The sequence below is a fragment of the Lycium ferocissimum genome, chromosome 4 (genome assembly GCF_029784015.1).
Source record: "Lycium ferocissimum isolate CSIRO_LF1 chromosome 4, AGI_CSIRO_Lferr_CH_V1, whole genome shotgun sequence".
Lineage (NCBI taxonomy): Eukaryota > Viridiplantae > Streptophyta > Magnoliopsida > Solanales > Solanaceae > Lycium > Lycium ferocissimum.
In genome coordinates, this window is record NC_081345.1 from 37219503 (window position 1) to 37244249 (window position 24747).

The 24747-nt window shown below is 35.2% G+C and overlaps 3 protein-coding genes and 1 non-coding gene across 4 annotated transcripts; all 4 read right to left on the bottom strand.

Moving 5' to 3' along the window:
• Positions 1-277: 277 nt before the first annotated feature.
• On the bottom strand, positions 278-3320 carry LOC132052697 (uncharacterized protein At5g41620-like). The gene is made up of 4 exons (XM_059444350.1): positions 3073-3320; positions 2640-2983; positions 2413-2499; positions 278-1898 (listed from the first exon to the last, which is right to left on the bottom strand). The coding sequence occupies exons 2-4, from the start codon at positions 2904-2906 to the stop codon at positions 540-542; spliced, it is 1713 nt and encodes a 570-aa protein (XP_059300333.1). The 5' UTR covers positions 2907-2983; positions 3073-3320; the 3' UTR covers positions 278-539.
• A 7918-nt stretch (positions 3321-11238) lies between these two features.
• On the bottom strand, positions 11239-13119 carry LOC132052700 (photosystem I subunit O). The gene is made up of 4 exons (XM_059444351.1): positions 12960-13119; positions 12340-12412; positions 12038-12217; positions 11239-11450 (listed from the first exon to the last, which is right to left on the bottom strand). The coding sequence occupies exons 1-4, from the start codon at positions 13045-13047 to the stop codon at positions 11354-11356; spliced, it is 438 nt and encodes a 145-aa protein (XP_059300334.1). The 5' UTR covers positions 13048-13119; the 3' UTR covers positions 11239-11353.
• A 568-nt stretch (positions 13120-13687) lies between these two features.
• On the bottom strand, positions 13688-13804 carry LOC132054974 (U5 spliceosomal RNA). The gene has a single exon (XR_009414446.1). It is a non-coding gene; the product is annotated as a U5 spliceosomal RNA (small nuclear RNA).
• A 1946-nt stretch (positions 13805-15750) lies between these two features.
• Positions 15751-23953, bottom strand: LOC132052702 (mRNA-decapping enzyme-like protein). The gene is made up of 8 exons (XM_059444352.1): positions 23651-23953; positions 23533-23573; positions 22540-22589; positions 20850-20994; positions 20582-20638; positions 19667-19793; positions 18608-19081; positions 15751-16125 (listed from the first exon to the last, which is right to left on the bottom strand). The coding sequence occupies exons 1-8, from the start codon at positions 23819-23821 to the stop codon at positions 16069-16071; spliced, it is 1122 nt and encodes a 373-aa protein (XP_059300335.1). The 5' UTR covers positions 23822-23953; the 3' UTR covers positions 15751-16068.
• Between the last annotated feature and the right edge of the window lie 794 nt (positions 23954-24747).

Here is a 24747-nt window from a genome sequence, read left to right on the forward strand (position 1 = left end):
GATGGATATCACTCAAAGGAAATTTCTCAATAAGAACTTTACATTCTTCCACCATGCGCAGATTGGTAACTTTATGCTTCAACCCGTGGAATTCCATTTGAGCACTCACCATGCAGTTCACTTTCACTACCTGGAATTGACTGGAAATGTAGTAGGCTAAGCATAACACAAGTGGACATGCTGAAACACGTAACATAAGTAAGAATACACAAAGAGATGATCTGATACTAGGGGAGTCATTAAGGTTCAGAAATGAAGAGATGAAAAGAGTCATATATAGTATTAGATAGAGAAAATGGTTCTTCATTGCCAAGAGAGCATTAGCAAAATTTTGTACTGTTTGATACAACAGCCAAAACTCAAAATTCTCGACATTCCTGAATTTTCAGATATTTAGCTATTCATTCAGACAAAGATCCACATGATTATGTCCATCTAGTTATATAAATATGCATCAAGCTGCAGAAGCAGCATGCTATTTATGATGGATTCTTGATGTTGGCATTCATTCGAGTAGCTCCCAGCAAGACTGCAATAAGCTATGGTATTCCTTCAAGTTTCTCCCTGCATGATGGCAAAGCCCTCACCATCACTTTGTAAGGATCATTGGAAGACAATTTCTGTTGGCCCCAGTTCCTGTTTAGACTAGAAAACCCTTGAGAGGATGTTATTCTTGAAGCAGAAATAATACGGTCGCAAAGATCCTTGATCATTTTATATCTCTCCGTCTCATCCGGATGATCCTTTTCCCAAGCGTGAGAAGAGAAGTCTGGTGTTCCTCCATTGTTAAGAAAGTTTGAGATTCCTCTATCCACAGTCTTCATATTTTCTTTCTCTCCAACGCAGAATTCCCATGCTATGCCATCTGAAGTTTCCCTTTCTAAGGAAATGCTTTGCGACATCCACCCTGTATTTTTATCAGAAACCAACAATCTATTTGGATCATTCTGTAGAGTATTGCACCACTGATGGCTCTTCTTATCACCCATGTTTAATTCAAAGGAACAAAGGTCGCTATCAGCTGAATCACCTTCTTCTCCATCTTCTTCTTTAATAAGTACTTCCTCATCTGCCTTTTCTTTATCTTGGTAATGGTGTGTACTTGGAAGTGTTTCTCTCAAATGTCTCTCAAGCTCATCAATTGTTTCATAATTAGGCAAATCACTGCCTTGTTCTTGGCCCTTTGTGGATCTCAAATAGGCTTTAAATTCATTCCTTAACTTATCAACAACTTCATTTTTCTCCTCGAAATGATACTTGGCATCTGAAAGTTTCATTTGAACTCTTTCCTCGCGCATCACATCAGCTTGTTGAAGCATTTTCTGTTCCATTTCCACCTCTTCCCGAATTTTAGCAGATTGTCTCTTCAATTCTTCCATCTCAGCTCTATCTTCTCTGAGACCTCTGGCTAATTCATCACACATTTGCTCCAATATCTCTCTGTCCCTTTTCTCGCCTTCAAGTTCTTTGACTGCCTTCGAGAGAGATGCCTTTGTATCCGCCAATTCTCTACCAAGCTTCTTATTTAATCTCTCAGTTTGCTTCCTCAGCTTCTTCTCTATCTTGACCTCCCTCGCTACAGATGTAATGGCAGCATGAATCCTGTCTTGCTCTTTAATCTTCCAGGCCATCTTTTCTTCTTCAAACTTCTTCAAGAGGATATCAACTTCACTATCGTTATGTGTGTTTTCGTCTATCAATTTAGAAACTAGATCGCACAACCAGTCAAGCTCCGTAGCTATAGCTGAGAAAAGGGATGAACTTGTAGATTTCTGCTCTTTGAGATTCCAGACACGACTCAGAACTTGCAGCAGCTCTTTACATGTCGTAAGGCCATGACACACATCCTTCAACTGATGTCTGCTTAGAGTCTGTCCATGATTTTGTGTCTGATCAACCTGCATATTCATTCTTGTATTAACTATATATTTCAATGCAGAGTTGTTAAGAGAAAGTGGCAGCAGTTGATGGCAATGATAGATTCGGAATTATTACACACAAAAATTTCAAAATAACATCAATTCAGTGTTGGAACACAATATATGGCCTGCCGGCTTTGATAGAACCTGAACTAGAACCAAGTTACATGTATGTCCCTTTGTTCATAAATTTCTTGTCCATTTCCTAAGATGAACTTTGAAGAGGCCAAGCGGCACATCAAAATGTCCTTCATAGTGATAAAGAAAAAGGGAAATGGAAACTTTGGATAAGGTACAACGACTGCTTCCCCTCAATTTCAAGCTAATCGAGTCAGTTATAAGAATACTCACTAATCATGTCACTCCTATTTAAAGTTTTAGGTTATACAATACCTTTGATAAGGTACTCCAACAAAAACCCTTTACAAAATAGTTCCTCCGACTAACTATGGATGAAATGTTAGTAGTATTAAAGAATAACAGAAATGATTACCTCCATAGAGCAACCATTTTGGTGAGTGAGATCAGCCTTCATATGTTTTCTTGTTCTATGACTACCCATTTTGGATCGCTCCCTTCTCTGCAAAATTCAAGAAGCAAAATATGTAAAAAATAAAATAAAAAAGAACACACAAAATATGCAGAACTCAAAAAGCTACAAACGTTTTCAAGAAAATGACCAACAAAAACAAATTTTCCCAAAAACATTTACACACTGACCTCAGAAACAGGGGCATGAAAAGGATCAGAGAATTGCAGAGCTTCTGAATCCAATTTAGATGACTTCAAAACTCTTTCTTTCCTGCCAATTTCAACTTCACTCCTCTCCTTCAAATCCTTCAAAATCCCATTAGTATCCCATAGAGTAGAAGCCAGTTTTCTTGCTGAAACCGACAGGTCTTTCCCTTTATCAAATCCCTTTGTTTGCATAAGCTGGTATGAATAATTATCATCACTTTGCAGAGAAGGTGATCTTGATGAACTCATTTTCCACTATGGAAGATTAAAGACGTAATTTGGTTTTGCATCAATCACTGGCAACTCTTTCTTGGGAAGGGGATCAACTGTTTATAAGATTTTAACTACTTTTATCAGTCAAAAAGAGGGAAGAAGACAAGTAGGAAAGAACGTAATAATGGAGTCTTGAACGTACCCCTTCTGATGATGCTAGAATGATTGGCATGCAAATAAGAGAGAGAGCCGGGTCCTTTGGTACGTAGACAAAATTATCGTGGGACTAATTTACTCCATCTCTTGGGGCTAATTTATCTCATCTAGGAGATAAAATAAAATAATCTTAGGATTAATGGGATAAGATGGGATATCACATTTTTAAGTTTGGGATGCATTTTATACTTTATTTGGTACAAGATATAAATTTATTCCAGGATAAATTTATACCTTTTATCAAATATGGTACAAAATTAATCCCATAGTTAGTGATGGGATATCCCAGCTAATACCATATACCAAACGACCCTCTTGGCCTTTGATTTACAAACTGACATATGGGTAAAAAGAATGTACAATAATCGAATGGTAAATATATTTGGATATGGTAAGTATTTATCCCAAACTAATTACTCCATCCGTCCATTTTTACTGCACAACTTTTAAAGTATGTTTGGTTTATTTTTAACTTTAGATGACTTATTAATAATTGGGGGTGATATAGTAAAATTATTATCTTATTTATGGCTCTTTAATGAAGTGTCAAGTCAATACACGATAAGTAAAAATGGACGGAAAGAGTACCTTAATTAAATAATTTAATCAGGTGAAATTATATATTGTTGATTATGATTAAATGATATTTTTAGATATTCAAATACATATGATGCATCTATTGATTTGATGTAAATACAGTTGATTATAAGTTTTTACCTTTGCAAAGAGTCCCCTTATTTTAATTTACTATCAATGCTGGCCTCTATATTTAAGAAGTATCCCCAACTTAGTGAAAGATTTTGCTGGTTTCAGTTACGTCGTGAAGCTGGTTGTGTTTAAATGCAACGCAGCCTTAATTAAAACACTTGATGTTCTTACCTTCTATTGGATTACTTCTATTGGTCTAGGGTCCTTTTGAAGTTGTTTAAGCAATGAATATCATAACATTATTTATAAGTAATGACCAACCATTTTTCTCTATCCAGCATAATATAGTTGACATTTTTAATCTGTATTGGTGTTCGCATTTGTATTACTCGAATCGAAGATATTGAATGCAATTGTAGCCGTTGCTGATAGCTTAAATTGGCATGTCCCCTAGAAGAAGGAAGGAAGGGGCCCACTAACGGCTTAAATTGTTTCGGATATTGACGAGAATTTAGAAAATGGCCACAAAACACCAACATTCTGTGGGTCCTCCACATCCCCTCCCACGTGGTCATAGTCAGCCTCTGTTCTTTGTTTTAATATGACAGTTGACTTAAGGTCAAGAGACAACTAAAAGAAAATATTTAAGTTGAATACATTGATTTAACAGCAAAGGGTCATATATGCCCCTCTACTATCTCAAAATAGTTATCCGTGTCTCCCGTTTGCTTTTTCGATGTTATATACCCCCCGTTAGTGTATCGACCATATATACCCTCACAGTTAACGACCACTTTTTAATTGCCACGTGGCACGATCTCAAACGACATTTTTTTTTTTTTCTCTTTTATTTAATCGACCCACATTATTAATTCATCCAAATAAATGAGACTAGCGCCCATTAATACCCGACCCATTAAGACCTCAAATAAGACTTTATAACCTAATAACATATTCAACTCATTTCCCACTCAAAATCTGTGACTATGGAGAACACGTCTGCTAGGGTTTTCAAAACTAAGAAATTTTAAAGGTTAGATTGTCCTCAAAAATTATATTTCTTTGCTTATTACTGCTATAATAGGTTAGATATTAGTAGATTCTTTAAGATTCTCTCATTTATTTTAGGATTTTGTATTACGGTTTTAGATTTTTGTCAATTTTTTGTGGATTTCTTGATTTCTTTGCCTCTTATATGTTAGATGTTAGTGATTATACTAGGTTTTTAAGATTCTCGCATTTATTTCGGATTTTGTACTATGGTTGAGATTTTGTCATTTTTATTTTTTGGATTTCTTGATTTCATTGCCTTTAATATGTTAGATGTTAGTGATTATACCCGTATTATACCATGGTTTTTAAGATTCTTGCATTTATTTCGGATTTTGTACTAGGGTTGTGATTTTGTCAATTTTTTTTTTTTTTTTTTGGGATTTCGTGATTTCTTTGCCTTATGTGAGGAATGCACGCAACTTTAACTTATTATATTCATGTTTGGTGTTTATTTTTGGCTATTACTTTATGGGTATTTGTATGCATGTGCTTGAGGTGGTGGTCTCGATTTTTTGGTGGACTTTTTTCTTTTTAACAATAAATTAGGGTCTTTTTGGTTGTTGTGTGGTGGTCACCGTGGACTTAGATGTCCTTTATTGTTTAGGGTTTGTGGATTGGTGGTTTAGGGTTTGTGAGTTGGTGGTATAGTGGTTTGTGTATTGATGGTTTTGGGTTAAAGTAATCGTTTTTATTCATTTGGTCTTGGTTTTGGTTTAATTTGAACCATTTTTTAGTTTATGTTGGTCCTTTGAAGTCAACTCTTTATTTCTTTGCTATTTTTTATTTGTGTATTGATGCCAACAGTTTGTGGTTTAACTTAAGTTTAGATAAAGTAACTGCTTTTATTCATTTTAGTGCTAGTTTTGGTTTAATTTGAACCATTTAGATAAGTTTATATAAATTCTTGTTTTTGTACCATTTTTTAGTTTATGGTGGTCCTTTGAAGCCAACTCTTTATTTCTTTGCTGTTTTTTATTTGTGTATTGATTCCAACGATCTGATCTTTTTTATTATGTATTTGGTTGCGGCTTATTCATCATGGTTAATTTGGAGTTAATATTCAACTATGGTGGGGATTGGACTTATGAGCAGTCAAGTGATATGAGAGAAGAAGTTCCATAACATTTGGGAAGGTTATGACTCACCATCTATCATTTAATGATGTTGTAGATGAGCATCGTAATAACTTAGGGTTTGTTGGGGTTCAACAACTCTTAGTAGTCCACTTCGGTAAATTATATGAAATCATTACGATAGTGGTATTAGGAGGTTGTTGGCAATGGTTAGTGATGATTACCATGTGATTAACTTATTTATATTGATGATTGTGAGGTTAACGGTTGATGTGCCTAATATCCTAAATTATGATGAACCTATGTTGATGCTTTTGAACCCAATGTTGTTGGTGTTGAACCTAGTTTAGGGGTTGCTACTGATTGTAGCTCAACTAATGCTGAGGATGAAAATGACTCTGTTTCTTCTGATTATGAATCGATGACTTAGTGTCACGCTGACTTTTGATAGGGCATGATGGGCACCCCAATTTACTTGCCAAAGTAGAGCGAACCCCGTGGTTCGCATTATACTCATAATCTTCTTGGACTCTTAAATCATGAAATGAGTCATAATGAAAGCTTTCAAACAAAAAAAAACATGCTTTTTAAAATCTTTCTCAAATCAAGTAAAAATCTGTAATCATATGAAATTTGTAACGTAATGCATAATGATACATCGGCTTACGAAGCCGCTTACAAAGGCGACATGTTATATACGTGACTGCGTCATAGCAAAGTCTCTAACATAAATCAAGATACCCTTAACATGATACTCGACTCGGCAACACTCAGGAAGGAAATGGAACTCGCCGATCCAAAATGGGAACATGTTCTACTAATATCCTCACTCATGCGTATACACCGCGTGGCATGAGACGCATCATCCAGAAAGGGGACGTGGCATTTAATAATGTGCGAGTAAGTAAGGCATGAATAACAACATAATATAGATATGGAAGGTAACATGGAATAAGAGAGATAACACATGACATACGGATGCCTCATAAGGCGGATGTCATGCATGCTCAGGTTTTAAAAAAAAAAAACTTCTTCTTACATACATATATATAATATCATCATCATAACGTACCCGACCTTTTCAGGACTCGGTGTATAACGTACCGTCTTTCGGGACTACGTGTGTGTAACGTGCCGGCCACCTTTCGGGACTCGGTGTGTGAGTACCAATCGGTGGTTGCACAAGGTGCGTGCCGTAGACTATAGCGCGGCTCGGTGTAGTAAAATACATACATAGATATACAAAGCATGTGAGACCAATAAAAGCTACGACTATCGGAGTGACGTAAGGTCGGTAACCTCAGATTTTTCATTATGGAAGTATCATCATCGCTATATCTCACCTTGAAGGAACAATTATTATAAGGTGAGATCAACAACAATGAATAAAAATCAAGAAAATCACGAAATAATCTCCATAATCTCATAATAGTATTAACATCATAAGCTTTGGAATTTCTAGAATTAGAATCATCATCATCATAATTATCATAGAAACATGCTCATCTTTAGCATCGTCATTAACATTGTAAAAATATATCCGTTGTTGTTGTCATAAAAGCTTATAGAATCATAATTCTTTGACTCGGAAAATAGGGACATTTTGGAAAATATTTATGGATTATCAAGAAAGAAGTCATGCCTTTGAATCACAAACTCTATGAATCATGAATTTCTAGCTTTTGGGAATAAGAATATTCTTGGAAAACATTTTATGGATTCACATAAAGGGACCGTAGGGACATTTGAAAAACACCTATTGGATTCATAAGAAAGGAATCATACCTTTAGAAGAAAGGGACTAGCCTTAACATGCACTTTGGAGCTTACTCTCCGACTTTCCAACTTATACACTGTCGCGCGATTTATTTAGGATCGTTCGTCATCTCATAATCTACATAGGCAACCATTCGTATTATCATTAGGCTCTTCTTTACTTAACTTGCGTTGAAATTTAATGGAGGAAAGGTGGGAGAACTCTCTAGAATTGTTGGGAAATATTTTTGGGCTGTTTTTTTTTTGCTGAAAATGAGGGGTTAAACCCTTTATATAGTTGCTCAGTAGGCAACGTAGCGATCGTTCACCGACTTCTTTATGTGATCTTTTGTTCATCATGAAAATTATTTCGAGACTGAAACTTTTATCTGCCGATCTCTTTATTTGCATGCTTGGATATGTCCAAAATTCCATACGGTCAGATAACTTATTCAACATCCCAAACTTAGCAAAACTTATGTTATTATTTTTTTTTCCGATTCGTTTAACCTCCGACCTTCGCGGCTACTTACTTATCACTTGTTGAGCATAACATAAACACTTATAACTTCAAACATAATCTTGTCCTTTGAGCTTATGTGATTAACCTATGATGCTGGCTTAACGCACAAAATACGGGATGTAACACTTAGAATTTATTGCTAACCAAGGAGGGTGAACATTACGATCAGTTGTTAGATTACAAAGACTTGACAATAGTATGACCTTCAAGGACATTAATGAAGCTAGGAAGTGTCTGAAAATAAGAAAGAGTTGCATGTTAGAAAAAGTGATTCAAAAAGGCTGAGGTATGAGTGTCAAGTAGGTTGTCCATTTGTTTGTCTTATTTCTAAGGATGGGAAGCGCCACGGGTTAGAATCGAGACCAAACACAGAACATAATTGCTTCATTGCTTATGATAACAGTAGGGTTGACTACTACACCATTGCACATTACTTTAAGAAGAAGCTTCAAAATAATCCCAAATATGAAGGTATATTTCTATAGTTTAGGTTACTTTATTTGTAATTAATTGGTAATTGATATTTATAACTGTTTTTCAATTGATATGAGTTCAATTGATTTGTTTTAGGTTCTACTTTTAAAGCGCGAGTTCTCTGTGAGGGGATCGAGTCCTCTCCTTTGCAGGGTAATTCGCACAAATGCTTTATTTCGGGGTGGTCTTTAATTTTTGCCCCTCAAATTGCTGGTCTTTAATTTTTGCCCTTCGGTATTTTAAGTAATAAAAATGGTCGAAAATATCCTTGGGATTAAGGATTCAAACCCAGAGTTAAAAAAAAAAAAAAAAAAAAAAAAAAAAAAAAACAATTTCGTAGGGCAAGATTTCATAGTAAACTATACCTATAACTTTTGCCCGAATAGGCATAGTTTGCTATGAAATCTTGCCTTGCGAAATTGTTTTTTTTCCTTTGCTGGATTCGAATCCGAATCTCCAGTTTCATAGAGGGCAATTTGAATTGCCTTTTAGGCGGTCTTTAAATTTTGCCCCTCATAGTTGAAATCTTTAAATTTTACCCTTCGGCTAAAACCCGCGGGTTCCGAGGTTGAACCCCCGCTCAGTCAAAAATTTTAAAAAAAATTCGCAAGGCGAGTTTAAATTTCGCTATACCCCCACTAGCGTACACTTGTTAAGGAATTACAAAGTTATGCTTTGGACTGCGCATACTTATGCCTTATGTTGCGGACTTGGCATAAGTATGCGGGATCCGTATGACTTTGGCAATTCCTTCACAAGTTTATCGCCGGATCCGCATAAATAACGGGCAAACTTTTAATGGGCAAACTTTTAGTTAAGCCTTAACTAAAAGTCTTTTCCTAGTTATGCCTTATGGGGCAGACTTTTAGTTAAGGCATAAGACATAGACTTTGTTTTATAAGCCAAATTTGGTTAGTTCAAACTCTGCATTGGCACCAAATTGAACTTAACATTAACAAAGCAATGTATTTGGGAAAGAAACACATCATACATTGGCGGAAACAAAGCATGCTCGCCCAAGAAGTGATATTGTTTTTATATTTTATCTCTTTGGTGCATCGTAGGATGTGTCAATTTACCTAACTTGGTAAGTGCAAATACTAATGACCAGTACATTTTACCAACATTTTAAGACCTGAATATGCATTAAGATACATTTGGTTAGAGCGAGAACATCCACATTCTTTATTGGTTTGTTATGATTCTACTGATGCGTCCCATTAAAAGTTTGTCCATAAATATGGGTGACAGAAGATAAACTTGTTGAAGGAATTATCAAAGTTATGCCGGACCAAAGATAACTTGTTAAGTTACCAAAGTTATCTTGGGACCCCGAGATACTTATGCAGTACGCACCCATAAGAGCGAGGAGTATCTTGTCCCAAGATAACTTTGGTAATTCACTAACAAGTGTATACGTCCTGCAGATATACAGACCTAAATCTTGCCTTGCATTTTTTTTTTTTTTTTTTAATTTATGTTGAGCGGGGGTTCAAACCCGGAACCTCGCCCGATTTACGCGTGAACGCTCGGGGTTGCGGCCTTGTAACAAAAGTGGGAAAAATTGATTAATATGAGGGGCATAATTTAAAGACCACAAATATTAGGGAGCAAAATTTAAAGACCACTCCAAAAGAAGGGCAATCCACGCAAAAAAATATTTCATAGACTAGCGAATAAGGATACTTTGGCCCACAAATTTTCATTAAATGAGAAGTAGGAAAGAAATTTAAAACTACAGTAGGAAAGAAATTTAAAACTACCGATTGGAGGGGAAACAATTAAAGACCAGTCCATATAAAGGGCAATCCGCACAATTTCTTGTCCTTTGCATTCTGTCGTGGAATCAAAAAATTGCGTGGATTGTCCATATAAAGGGAATTTTTGTCCCTCATTTCTTTAATTTTTGTCCCTATTCTGTCATGGAATGAAAATTTGTGGAAAGTACCCTTTTGACTGGTTCTAGGTTCGATCCCAATTCGGGGTCGAAAATAATAATAATTAATTTTTGTTACATAGAACTATGCCTTTAATGAAAATTCGTGGAAAATCCGATTTCTATGAACCTAGGTGCAATTCCCTATTAGGGTCGAAAATAATAATAGAACTTATGTCTTGAACCTCTGCCTATTCGGGCGAAGTTACATAGAACCTATGCCTTGTCCAGCAAAGGTTTGTGGAAATAATAATTTCTATGAACCTATGCATATTCAGAACTTAGCCTATAACCTATCTTATCGTAAAGGTTCATAGAAAGTTTGTACGTGTCCAACATAGTTTCTATGAAACTACATACTGAATAGGTATAGTTTCATATGAACTTATACCTTGTGATTTTTATTTTATTTTGACTGAGTGGGGATTCGAGTCAAGCGCCAGGGTATTTTTGACCACCTTTTTAAGCGAAGGACAAAACCTCAATACCGGCAATTTGAGGGACAAAAATTAAAGACCAGGGCCTTTGAAGGCCAATCGTGCAAATTGATCTCGTGGAATTGGTGGAGAAACCCTTCTTTTTAATCTTTAGTTCTTTATTTTTTTGCATTTATATTTGTTTCTTTGTCTATGAAAGCACTAATCTATATATCGCGTTTCAACTCATAAGCAGAAAAATTGAAAAGCTTGGAAAGGAGAAGCTATTTCTTGCCCATAATAACATGCTGAAATTAAAAAACACGAATACCAAAGACTGAAGTAGCTTATTTATCTTTTATACAGGATCATTTGCAGAAGAAAATGTTCTACTTTGAGAAATAATCCTCGGTCCTTCCCTTGAAACCAATTTGTCCAAAAGTCAGGCAGATGAACAAGCCCAAGTGCCAGCACACCAACCATAGCCTGTCCACAACACACACATACCAATTTCAAATTGTATAATTAAATTTATTTTTGAAGTATAAACTTGCCCAGAAAAATTGGAAACCAGTGTTCTGAGAATTTAAAAAAAAAAATGGAAAGCTTGAGGCATGTTAAGGACACGTTACTTCTTATACCAAACATCAATTTTCTCACAGTTTAAGTTTCATGAGATGATAATTTTAAAATAATGAGTTTAAGTTATAGGCACCAATTTTCAGATCACCCAAATAATATTTACGATAAGACTTTTTAAAATCTAGAATTTATAATAATCTTGAATGTAAGATAGGTCAGTTCTTACAATTTGTAAAAGTGACCCGATCATGATATATATATATATAATTTTCCTTACACATGACCGTATACAAAATTTTTAATCTAAGATAATTAGAGGAATCAAAAATTTATGATAAACATTAATTGTTAATCTGGTTATAAAAGTAACTAACATGCATAGATTAAACTACACTAATAATGTAAAAGATTTATACTTTAAGTGTATATACTTAGATAAAAACTAAATTGCTCAATTAAATAGCAGATATTAAAACGTGTTGAGAGTATACCAGAATTGAGAAGTGAGAGCAGGTGGAGTGGGGAAGTGAGAGAGTTCAGTGCCAATGCTTTCAAAGAAAAGCCCAGTTAGACTCTTGCCATCGATTGCTGGAATGCTTGAAGGAGCCAACCATCCAATCAAACCAAATCCAATCACATTCAAGTCTCTCCTCAGCCAGTCTCTTTGAAAACTTCAAAAACATCATGTGATAAAAACAATCATCTAATAAATTTCTAAACTCCTAGAGGAAAAAGAAAATTGAAACATATAAACCATTGTGAATATTTGATGGATCTTTATTTGGTCATTTACCATGTAACTCTGCCTCCTGAAGCTTGTGCTACCCTTAAAGGGTTTCTTGCTGTCACTGGTGATCTCAGGAAGCCTGTTAGTATTAAAGACAAAACAGAAGAGATTTAGTTATTGAAGAACAACACATTATTGACCATGTGGGGATGTAGGTGTGTACATAAGTAAAGCTCTTCTATAAATGATTTTAAGTAATATATACTAACAGTGTAAAGAATGTCTTAACCTGTGTTATCCTCTTTGTTCCAATTAATGTGATTCACTTAGGTTTTTTGTTTGTCCTAAAGAAGAATGATATAATTTAACTTTAAACTTTTTAATTTGATTTACACTTAATGAGATGATTTATAGCACATAAATATTTATGACTTATTTTAAACCACAAGCTTCAAAAGTTTTTTTTTTTTTAAAAAAAAAAAAAACTCCTTGCTTAATCAAAGTGCATCACATAAATTGAGATGACAGGAGTATTGCATTGTTTTTCAAGTTACCATTTTGGACTTGCTACGAAGAATTGTCAGTTGTAATTGATAGAGTTACACAAAAGGAAGCCATAGATAGAAAGAACAATAAAAAAAACAGCAAAGGAATTTAGACCAAATATAGGTAAGTGATATATATACCTGAGCTGAGGCAAGTCTTCTTTGGAGAAGAAACTCCAGAAAGAGATGAGCTAGCTAAGCCTACAACAGTGGACATTGTTGCTGCCATTCTTGTTTCCTTATTCTCTGAATAGTATGGTGTTAGGAGGGTCACTAGGAATAATAGAGAGTGTATAAAAATAATTGATGATTTCTGTGGACAGCAGAGATATTTGGGAAATATGTGGTGACAAGTAGGATCGTCTCTTACATAAAATTTCATAGACGTGCTATTGATCAATGCCTTATTGCCACGTGGATCTTTATAGATAAACTGGTATGTGTTTTGGATAATAGAACTTCCTACTAGATAGTGGATATCAGTGTGTTAGAGCTGACCAATCTAAGTGGAACTCAATTACCAATATGTGTATCTATTTTGTTTTTTGTAAAATTTTTTAAAAATCAACTCACTCTGCATTTTTCCTATAATTATCTATTTTCTTGTCATCGCCACCAATTTAATTCCAGTTGATTTAATCCTTTTAATGAACACTATGAGATGCAAATTTGAATTAGTTGTACAACTTATGGCTGATTTAATCCTTTTGATGAACACTATGAGATGCAAATCTGAATTAATTAGATCAATAAAGAAAGTCACTCCACCACCAAACAAATAGTCATAAGAGTATCACTTTTCGAAGACTCAACAATTCTATCTCATGAGTGATAATACACATAATAAGATTTTACACTAGTATTGTTGGGGTCTTCATTGAAGAAAATCCCTTCAAAAATTGGCGTATGCCACTATTTGCAACGAGCACACGGTATTCTTTAGTAAAAGGCGAAAGAATAGTTCGCTCTGTGCTCACTGCATGGCTGCGTGAGTTCTGCTAAGCGGCGCGATCTCATTATATAGTAGTCTCAGCTGCCCGCTTCTTCACCAGGTTGTTGATGTGGTACTTTTCCAGTATTCACACTTTACACAGTGGGCACTTTGTATGAGCTCTGTTGAAGCAAAACCCGTATAATGAAGAGAGTGGGTATTGATACTTTTGGGCCCTGAACATGAGATTCATCCATACTCATTACAGACTACTTAAAATCTGTTATGAATGGGCCTGGATTGGTATTGGCAGAGCAACCCAATATCAGATTAAGTGGCTATGTTTGGGATCGGAATTGATACATGCGGTTGCTGAGAGCAAAATAGGACTATGTGTATTATGAAGAAACTGTCTGCCTCATCCTTATTCTTATCTATATCCTTAGTTACTCGATTTCAGTATTTTTCATTGTTATTCAGTAGTTTAAATAGTTGTAATTTGGCCATTATATATATTTCTGTGGAGAATTCTGATTTGTTACAAAATCCTTTAAATAATCTTTCTGTGGATGTATTATTGGAAATGATATCTGTAGTAAATTCTATATTAATAACACCGTGTTTGGTTGTTGTTCACTTGTTCTTCATTCCGGTATGTAGTAATCCTAATATCAACTATGTTGTAGTTGTTAGATTATACATAAACCAACTTTAATGTGAAATGGATTCATATTACATGTATTAAACCATGTATGATAAAGATGCCTTTAAACTATTACGGGTGCTTGGTTAGATAGATGATCATCGATCTTGTACTTGCTATCTCTCATTTGTTTCTAACAATGTTAATAGTATTAAGTTTAAATTAGGTAATTGTTTTCTTTCATGTGTACGTCACTCCAGCTTCTCTTTAACATGTTTTATTTGATAAAACTAAAACTTAAAAGACTATAGTAGTAATATAATTTATAATCATGTTATGCTACTCGTTTTTAACTGCATATGATGTTCGACCGGGTAAAGTAATGTGACACAGGCCAAGAGTATTATTGGAAATAAATCATTATCCAATTTAAGACCAAATACAAACAAAAGTGCAAATATACCCCTCTATTGCGATTTAGAGCAGATATACCCATCATTACAAAAGTGGTATATATATATCACTGCCGTTACAAAATGGTGCAAATATATCCTTTTCGCTGACCGAATTTTTTTTAAAAATCATTTAGGTTATTTTTAATTAAAAAAGAACCACATGACTTTAAAAAAGAGTCTACCTATTTTTTTTATTTTTTTTGGAGTAGACATATTTTTCCAAAGCCATATGGTAACCTTTTTTTTTTTTAGTGTATCAGGTCTGGTTCGTTTAAAATAATATCTCTGTAACTTTAAAAAAATAATTCTACTCTTTTTTAAACGAATCAGACCCGACCCGCCAGAAAAAGAAAATTATTATGTGGCTTTAGAAAAGTATGTCTACTCAACAAAATGGGCAGACTTTGACTTTTTTTTTTTTTTTTTTAAAGTCACGTGCCATTTTTTAAATTAAAAGATAACCTAAAAACACTCATCATAAAAAAGAGTATATTTGCACCATTTTGTAACGGTAAAAACATATTTGCAACATTTAGTAATGACAAGGGTATATATATACCATTCTTGTAACAAGGGGTATATCTACTTTGAATCGCAAAGCTGAGGGGTATATTGGCACCTTTGGCCATGATAAAATGCTTTTAGTTAACATGGTAAACACCAAATACCTAAAAATCCCTTGACAGGTCACAAAGAACAATGTATTTTGTACCTATAGAGAAAACTTCCACCAAGTACCTACTTAGTTGTCTCAACTTTTTTTCTAGCAAACTAAACATTCATAACACTGAGTGCAGGCTGCTCCTTACTCGTCATTCTTTGAGTTTATACTTCATTCTTAATTAAGAATACTACTCCAATATTTAATCAATTCTTAAATATTTTATACTGAACAGGACTAGGTCAGGATCACCATAAACACAATTGCTGAAAAGACCAAGGCTGACAGCATACACAGTTCATATGATTCTCGCTTTAGCACCATAAAGAACAAAATTGGAATGTCCAGACCAAAAATAAAAGAAACTATATATCAAAGAGGTTAAAGTCCAAAACCTAACGCACTGAAACAAACTATTATAACTATACATAGCGGGTCTCACAGAGACACCATAAACACAAAAGTTACCCCCTATACACTGACCACTTGATCCTCTTTTAGCCCTGGTAAAACGATGTAATGAAATTTCATCAGACGAATTAGAAGAGTTCCTATTTATATTATGAATGATGAGCATTCAGCACTGCCCGGTATACCATGTCTATGAATTGATCGTCCTGTTATGGACAAAAAGATCAAATTAGATGCATGCGAGACCAGCATCAAGGCTTGTAATAGGAATGAATAAGCACAAGAATAATTGAAATGGAAAAAACAAAAATTAACAGAAATAACAAATTACAAGTTACTACCAAGAGTAAACAAGTCAATAACCCACGAGCTCTGCTTAACTACTAGAGGAGCCCCTCATTGGTTCACAATAGCTAAATTCAGAACCTTTTCATTGTTCCCGAGTCTCAAATTCTCTAAGGTCCATGATAGATATAGTTCGTCATGCTTGTACTTTACACCCGAGCTTTTATCTATTCTCCTGCAAAATGTTGTGGTTTTGGTAGAGCACCAAGCAGCTAATTTGGCATTCTTCATGCAAGCCAAAAGAATTTGGTTTCCTTCATGGCGTTTAAGGAGTACCAATGGGCTGCCACTTTCGGATTGTACAACAGTTAGAAAGCTTTCGCTCATTCCATTATATTGCTCTAATATTATGGTTTCCTTCAAGCACATAGGTGGTCCTTTTCTCCTCCCTTTTTTAAACCCCAAGGGCACAAAGATGTTCTTTCTTAATCAGTTAATCTGCCTTCATGTAATATACTCATCATCCAATTATTATTTCATTCCTTCATTATTGACCCTCCCTCTTGCTGTGGTAAAGGACCAAATACAGCCTATCATGCTGATATGCAGCACCATGTCCATAATTTTATTTTACTATCCATCAAGTGAATCTTTTTAGACCTAGTACCTTAAAACTGCTGATTGATCAATGATTTCATGCAGAAAGGAGTTCTAACATTTTTACAGGCTGATGTTCTAACAGGTTTGTTTAAGCACCTGAATTGAGAGTTGATAAACTGTAGGCAAAAATTAACCTATTATGAAATACACACATGCTTTAACACTCCCAAAATAATAGGACCATTTAATAGGGGAATACGATGAGGAATTCACTAAAAATATACACAAAACAGGGAAATATTGAAAGAGGAATCAGGAGTTTCACAAAGAAAAATTGGGTCATCAATTTTGCATTTCCTTAACCAAAACGCACAACCTATCGAACAGAATACACAACTATGTATGTTTGAACAACTCACTAATGCATTTGAAGGTCTGAGCAGCCATGCAGACAACTCCAGATGACTTCCTCTGACATTATCCTATGTGTGTGCTACTTGCACACTTGGCTTGACGTGATTATTTCTAGTCTTGTTTACTATGACGCATATCCATCTTAACATCTACATGCGTACGACACTTATCCGGTGAAGATTCCTAATTCCTAAGTAACATTGATATACACAAGCAATGCCTTCCATTTTTATTAGGTATCTTTGATGCATAAAACTCCTACGTCACTTCTCCACTTCACCCATTCAATTTTAACTTTGTGCCACATCTTCATCTTTCATGCCATTCTCTTGGGAGACTGAACTTAGGTAACTGAAATTTCTACATTTAGTCAACATAATCCATTCCAATCTCACTTTGCTTTGTTCTTCTTGTGAAGGTCCGAGGTTAAACTTTTAATGCTTATATTCTAACTTACTTGTCTATCAGAAACAGCCTCTCTACCTCCCAAGGTAGGGGTAAGGTCTGCACATACACTCTACCCTCCCCAGACCCCACTTGTGGGATTACACTGTTGTTGTTGTCGTTGTTGTTGTAGTAGTAGTAGTTGTTTCTAACGTACTTCTACTTATCGTGAATCCCTTATTCGCCCGAGTGCCTCTGTATAGTACGAGGTCTTAGCTTACCCCCTAGCCAGTTTCGCCAATTAACATATTATCATCAATGAACGACATGCACCATCAAACCCCATCTTGCGCACAATTGGTTACCTTATTCATACCTAGGATAAAAGAAGTACAGGCTCAAGGAAGATCCCTAGAGTAAGCTCATGGTTTTGGTAAACTCCTTTGTATCTCCTCCAATTATTCTCACACGTGTTCTGACACGTCTTACATATCGCTTTTTCCATGAAGAAACAATTACCTATAAGAAATAGGAAACCTAACAACACTTCAGTTTTATGTGTGGTGTAGGTCCCAATATGCTAGTCAAATCTCCAATGCAAGAGCAACCAGATGGTAATCAGGTTCATAGATACACCATATATATATATATATATATATATATATATATATATATATATATGAGGGGTAAAGTATAGACATCCTAGACTGCAAATGTCATATGCTTCTCAGTGGAATGCTGTCCAGACATGAGTCCAGATGAAACCTCAAGTCCTAAAGGAATGCGAGGAGATGAGAGAAGCTACAAAAACCAAGTCCGAAAAGCGATTGCTGCATATTCTTACTCACATTATCTGGATTGTTCCCAATATAGCTATTCAAGTTACAACAATTGTTTTCCTTCAGTATGCAAGGCTAAAAGAAATTAACTGCAGATTACTAAAAGCTTTAATGTCTTCAAGAATGTTTAGCATGCAAGGTAACCAAGGAATTCAGGAAAACATACCTGAACAAGCATTACAAGTGCTTCACGCACTTTGTCTCTGCTAACAACAGGTCCATAGTTTGGCGTAGCAGCAGAAGTAGGAGTGAGAGATGGAGGAGGAGTGGGAGGAGGAAATGGTTGAAGCAAAGGAGCTCCATAAGGGCGCTGGAGATTCCCAAGGGGAAGAAGTGGAGGAGCAGTGGGCACAGATGAAGAAACGGGAGGCATCAGCGGAGAAGAGACAGTTGGAGGACCAAAAAAAGATGATGGCTTCACCAGATTTGAAGACCATTTAGCACTGGTGTCTGAATCAGGAGCATCAAAGAGGGGCCTCAAAAGGGAAGAAGTTGAAAGAGGAGGAGATGGAATCAGGGCAGGTGCTGAAGAGGGAGGAACAGAAGCAGGAGGACGAGGTGGAGGTATGATCGCTGGAGATGAGTGGTATAGCTGCCCTTGCACTGTAGTACTAGAAGCATTCCCAATTGTCATAGCGTTCTGCAAAAGAAAAGCATAAATTTAGTCAAGATGAGACAACATAGCAAAAATCAAATTTTCCAGCTATTTTTCTCTTTCAAGAATCATTTAACATGTACTTTATGTTTTTTTTCCCTTACTAACATAAATCAATAATCATTAGCTAGAATTCTGATTAATGTTATTAAGGAAATTCCTGCCAACAGAGTAAGCTTGGTCCATCCTTTCTTTTTGTCTTGACCCTGATAATTTCATGGCCTGAATAGCTGTCCCAGTACTCCTCGACACTTTATCCAAATAATGTAGACAGTGTTCTACCCTTGTATATTAGGGTCAAATAACTGGTTATATTTTGAAATGCACAAGAGTAGTCACGTTTTCAACTAACATATTGGATTCACATCACATATCCCCCACTATCTTTAAGAAAATGTGTTCTATACGAAAGTAAAGATCTGAACACAAATGCCTAGCAAGTGTAACTGAAGATCTTCAAAAAGCATTGACACATGGAAAGATATTCCTTTTAGTAAGTTCTCTTGCACAACACACAGTATATTAAAATTTAAAAAGAAGAGCAAAGAGGAACGGAGAAAAAAGGCATACACTGAAGAAGTTCACAAAGGAATTGTCCTCAGGGAGATGCGGAGCGTTTGAGGCAGTAGACGATGACGGCTCCAGAGGACCATCGATTACAGCCATGGTTGGAACTGCTTCCAGCTCTTCAAATTCACTGTAGTAAAATTGCATATTACCAAAAACTCCTTTCAGAAACCAATTGACATCAACTAGTATCAGACAGGTTATGGATAACAGAAGGAAAGAGATTATACCAGAAAGAGTGAAACAATTCGTCTTAAACCTTAGACTGCCTTACTTGACAAAGATTTGTTATATCTTGTATAATTACTTTATGTACAAGAGAGAGTGCTCGCTTTTTTACGTAATACCGAATATTGTGTATGATTGGAAAATTTTGAAGCATTCATAGAGATCACTTCTCAAAGTTTGTTTTATTATAGAAACACCCAAGGGGACTGCAATCCTACGTTAAACTGTATGCAAGAGACAAAAATTCAACTGCTCATTACAACTAACAGCTTCCCTCCTATATCACAGACCAACAGTATCCTCCTACCAGTAGGCGACAATGTGAAGACTCTGTTTTTCACAACTCAAAAAATAAAATTTTCACCTATATCTGTATCATCTACAATAATTTTATTATACTTGGAGTTCTACTACTCAACAAGTTGGCTTGGGAATTGAAATAGTATCTCATTGACCAGGTCCCTTCATCTGGATGACATCAACAGTTAAATGTCAAGACGAAATACAATAATAAATACAAAGGTCAATCAAACATACTTATAAAATTGTTGAAGCCACTAAAACCTAACATCTTTAAACTTTCTTCTTTTTTTTTTTTTTGTTTTGTGGTGGGGGGGGGGGGGGGGGAGTGTGGGGATTGGGTTCCTGAATAGAAGTATCTTAATTTCAGTAAAGCATAAATTGAAATACCTCTTCGTCAATGGTACTTTTGACTTGGTAGGCACCTTGGAATACGCACCGAGTATCCTGATCACCAGTAAATGCTAAATTGAGTGGCAGGTTTAAAAAGTTAATCATCAAAGAGAAACGCATTGGAAGATATATCTGTATTCAGTGTGGTAAAAAGGTACTTCTTTTGATCACTTTCCTTCTAATTAAGCTGCTCATACAATTCACTTAACTAGGGGACGGGGAGGAAAGGAACAATTTCTGGAGAGAAACGCTGTGAACAGATTACCTGTCAAAGAGATTTGCAACTTCTTCACATTCCCGCTGATTATAAAACCATATTCCGTTAACTTCTTGGGTAGAGTTTCGATACAACAAATATGGAACCTGGATCTCATACTCAAAATCCCCCAACAGATCCTCCACCAAATTATCTGCTCACAGAATGAACACTTTTTAAGGCACAGAAATTGAACAAACGTTACTCACACTGAAGGAAAACTCACAAACTTCTTATTGCAACTTTCAGTATATATAACAATTCATATGACAAGCTTTAAACACCAAATTTACTAAGATACTGGCACCATTTCTGTTAAGTTTCTTATTTATTAATTTTAGAAATTTACATCCATAATATCTTTCATAAAAGGAAGTTCTTTAATCCTATCGTCTTCTAAAAATTGCTGCCATCTCTCTATTCTACCTCCGCATTCCCAGATCTCATTTCTGCATGACTCCTACAGTTGGCACCCCAGAGTTTTAGTGCCAAGACAGAGGCACTAATGGCAAAGCGCTAAGCATTATTTCGACTAAACCTTATTAATGAATCCTGAAGCCATAGATAGAAAAGGGAAAGGAAGCTTTTGGAACCATGCCTCTCGTGTCTCTCAGTAATCTTGGAACAGGAAAACGTAAGAAGGATATTTGTTTTCTTTTCTTTTTTAAATAAGTTAGAAAGAGTACTCAATGTTGTACAGTCCTTCTCGTTTATTAAATGGCATTACAATTAATTGTAACATCCATCTGCCAAAATTATATTTTGCAGACAGAGCTTTAGAAAACTCCGTCCTACCTTGGTAGGAGTAAGGTCTGCGTACACTCTACCCTCCCCAGACCCCACGATGTGGGATTTTACTGGGTTGTTGTTGTTGTTGTTGTAGACAGAGCTTTAGAAATTTGATAACTAATTGATCAACATGCAAGCCAGAAATTCTATTAAGAATATGAGTGACTTCAGGTATCCAATTTTATCAAATAGAACTCTTTTGCCCGCTATTGGTGCGAGGGGTAAGAAATTTTGGTCTCAATTCAAGCCAGGGCATAATTTCATTCTCGTAACACGACTAAGCGCATCACAGAACTAGACAAGGTACTCCTGCGCCTTGTAGTAGGCATCTCTCTGTTAAGTTCTAAGATGGCTCCTCTTAGTCAACGATAGTCCAACTGCATTCTTCTCTCCTCCTTATTAGATTTACATTCTGTGGATCCGTGCTGACATCCAATTAAATGACTTCAAAAGTAAATGCCAGCTTTCAATTAAAACTTCACATCTGAGTGAAGCAATAGATCAATCCAAATACTAAAGTAAGGACCTTATAAGTAGCTCTACCATGGTACATTTTATTTTACTCTTTTTTTTTTTTTTTTTTTTTTTTTTTTTGGTGATCGGAAATCTCCGACCTCTCTACCATCGTACTTATTTGTAAAGGGTTCTTAACAAAAAAAAGTGACCTCAGAACAAAGTGAATGCTGTGTAATTTACATTGTTGCGACGCGTAAAGGCTATAAACCTGATGAATAGTAAATCACTACGATTCCGGGGTGGGTCTTCACATCAAATAGCCAATTACAAAGCCTCAATTTATGAACATTTATCAACAGCGAAAAAGCAAGACACTTTCAAATCAGCTAAAACACGAAAGAGAAGTGGGGAGTAATTATGTTTATAGTCGTTATCCGGAAACAGAAAAACTGACCTGTATTTCTGCGGTTCATAACAATAAACTGGAACCGAGGTTGAGTACTCCTGTAAGACCCGCTAAAAAAAGTAATTATCACAAAAGAAAAAGTACAGAACTTAAAATCAAACTTAAACAAAAATTCCATCAAAAAGATGAGTTTTTTTAACTAGAACAACAAGGACCTCATAAAGGTCACTGTTTTCATCAAATCCCAACAACTGAAGGAAGATATGCAAATTATGAATCTCCTTTATGTTAGCTTCCCAAACAGCATAGCTACTCACAAAGCCAAACTTGTCCCTAATAATACTTGAATTGTCCATTTTATCGTCTGTTACATTTTTGGTTTATTTATTATTAGCAAATCATTTAATACTTGTATTGTTATTAGTGAAGATCTAACATGAAATGCGTAAAAAAAAAATTGAGCAAAAAGGTTCATATTTGCTCCTCAATTTGTGATTATAGTTTAAAATTACCTTTAGATTACAACTCCATCAGGGATCAAGGATAAAAAATGAGATTTTTTCTTCATAACAAATATAATATTGAATCAACAATTCAATCTCAATTTCGAAGAGCAAATTATGAACATTCCTAAGTTAAAATGGTTATAGTAAGTGAACACCAGCATCAAGATAACTTTTACTATGACGGAATGATACGGATCTTGGACTAAAAAATAGACCCTAGAAGCTAAAAAAGGCTATTCTAAGTAATTGCAATAATCAGGTTCATTGATATTCCTGGCATGGTAGATGCTATCACACAAACAATCATACTCAATTCGATGGAAATTTTTGATCTCATCTTTCTGCTAAACAGGATGGATTGAACTCATAATTCATTAGATGCTTTTTATGAATGTCAACTACGTATCGTAAGTAAATAAAGGAAGAGATTTACAGAAACTAAAGAGGACTCCAACTAGGAATTGAGATTTAGCTGATTGATTATTTGAAATAAAATTCACCAAAAATTAAAAAAAAAAAAAAAAAAAAAAATCACCTCTTGACAACAAATAGAGATCCTTCGACATCCTTTCGACTCTGCAAAAACAATTCAATTACATGTGAATACAAAAGTATGTAAATAGTAGAATAAAAGAGGAAAAGTGAATGAATACCCATTGGGAGTTATCAATATTGAATTCGTAGAGGGTAACATGAGCAGCAGTGATGAGTATTTCTTCAATGAAAGGATCAATCCTTTGAAGAACAGTTAAGTTTAGGAGCTTTGTGCTGTTCTGGTCCAGATTCGGCATTAATTTACCATTGTTCTGTTGTTGCGTTGACATTATTATTATTGTTTCACACCGAATCTGAGAGAACAGGCAACTAGCTCTAAACTGACGACTGTCACAGAAACCCTAGGATTGCTTCAAATTGAAGGAAAGCTTTGGTTTGCTGTATATATCTGATGATGGCAGAGGTGACGAACTGGGGGGGATGGACACATCACACATGTATTTTATTTTCAATAAAAAACAAATTGGTTTTCTTCTTTCTATTTATAATAATATACTAAAATTTTCTTCTTTTACTTCTATTTACAATTTTTTATGTGAAAAAACATTTTTCAAAATTCTACGATAACGTAAATATGATTTTCGATTGTATTACTATTATTTTAATTGTTAAGTTTAAATTATTGAAAAAAATGCAAGAATTTTTTTTTGATTTCCCACCGATACACATTGGGCCTCTAAATACGGAATTCGCCCGTGTAAGGCCCATTTGAGGAAGCACTCTCTGGCCAAAAAAAAATCCATGTTCAGGACTCAAACCCGGAATCTTTAATTAAGGAAAGAACAGTCCATTAGCTGCACCACATCCTTTCACGGTAGAGAAAATTTTGATACATCTCAACTACTCAAAATATATCAGTTTATGGCACCAATAATCAATACTTCAGTAGTTTTTTTCAATTTCTTTTATTGCTTTATAACTACCACCGGAGTACTTAGTAAGTAAATCTACCTCGTACTCTTCATTGTTGTTGTATGAGTATTAGTAATATTTATATTCCACCAAACAACTCAAAAATAAATTTAGAGACAATCTTTCTCGATAACTACAATATTTTTGCTATAGTGACGTTTGTTTCAAAAACTTCAAAAAGAACTTCACAAAGATCGCTCCCCTTTAGTATTTTGGATTTGAGAAATAGTCTTAAATCAGGGGCTAGAATTGGGTTGACATGTTTCATGTATTTAGATTGTCG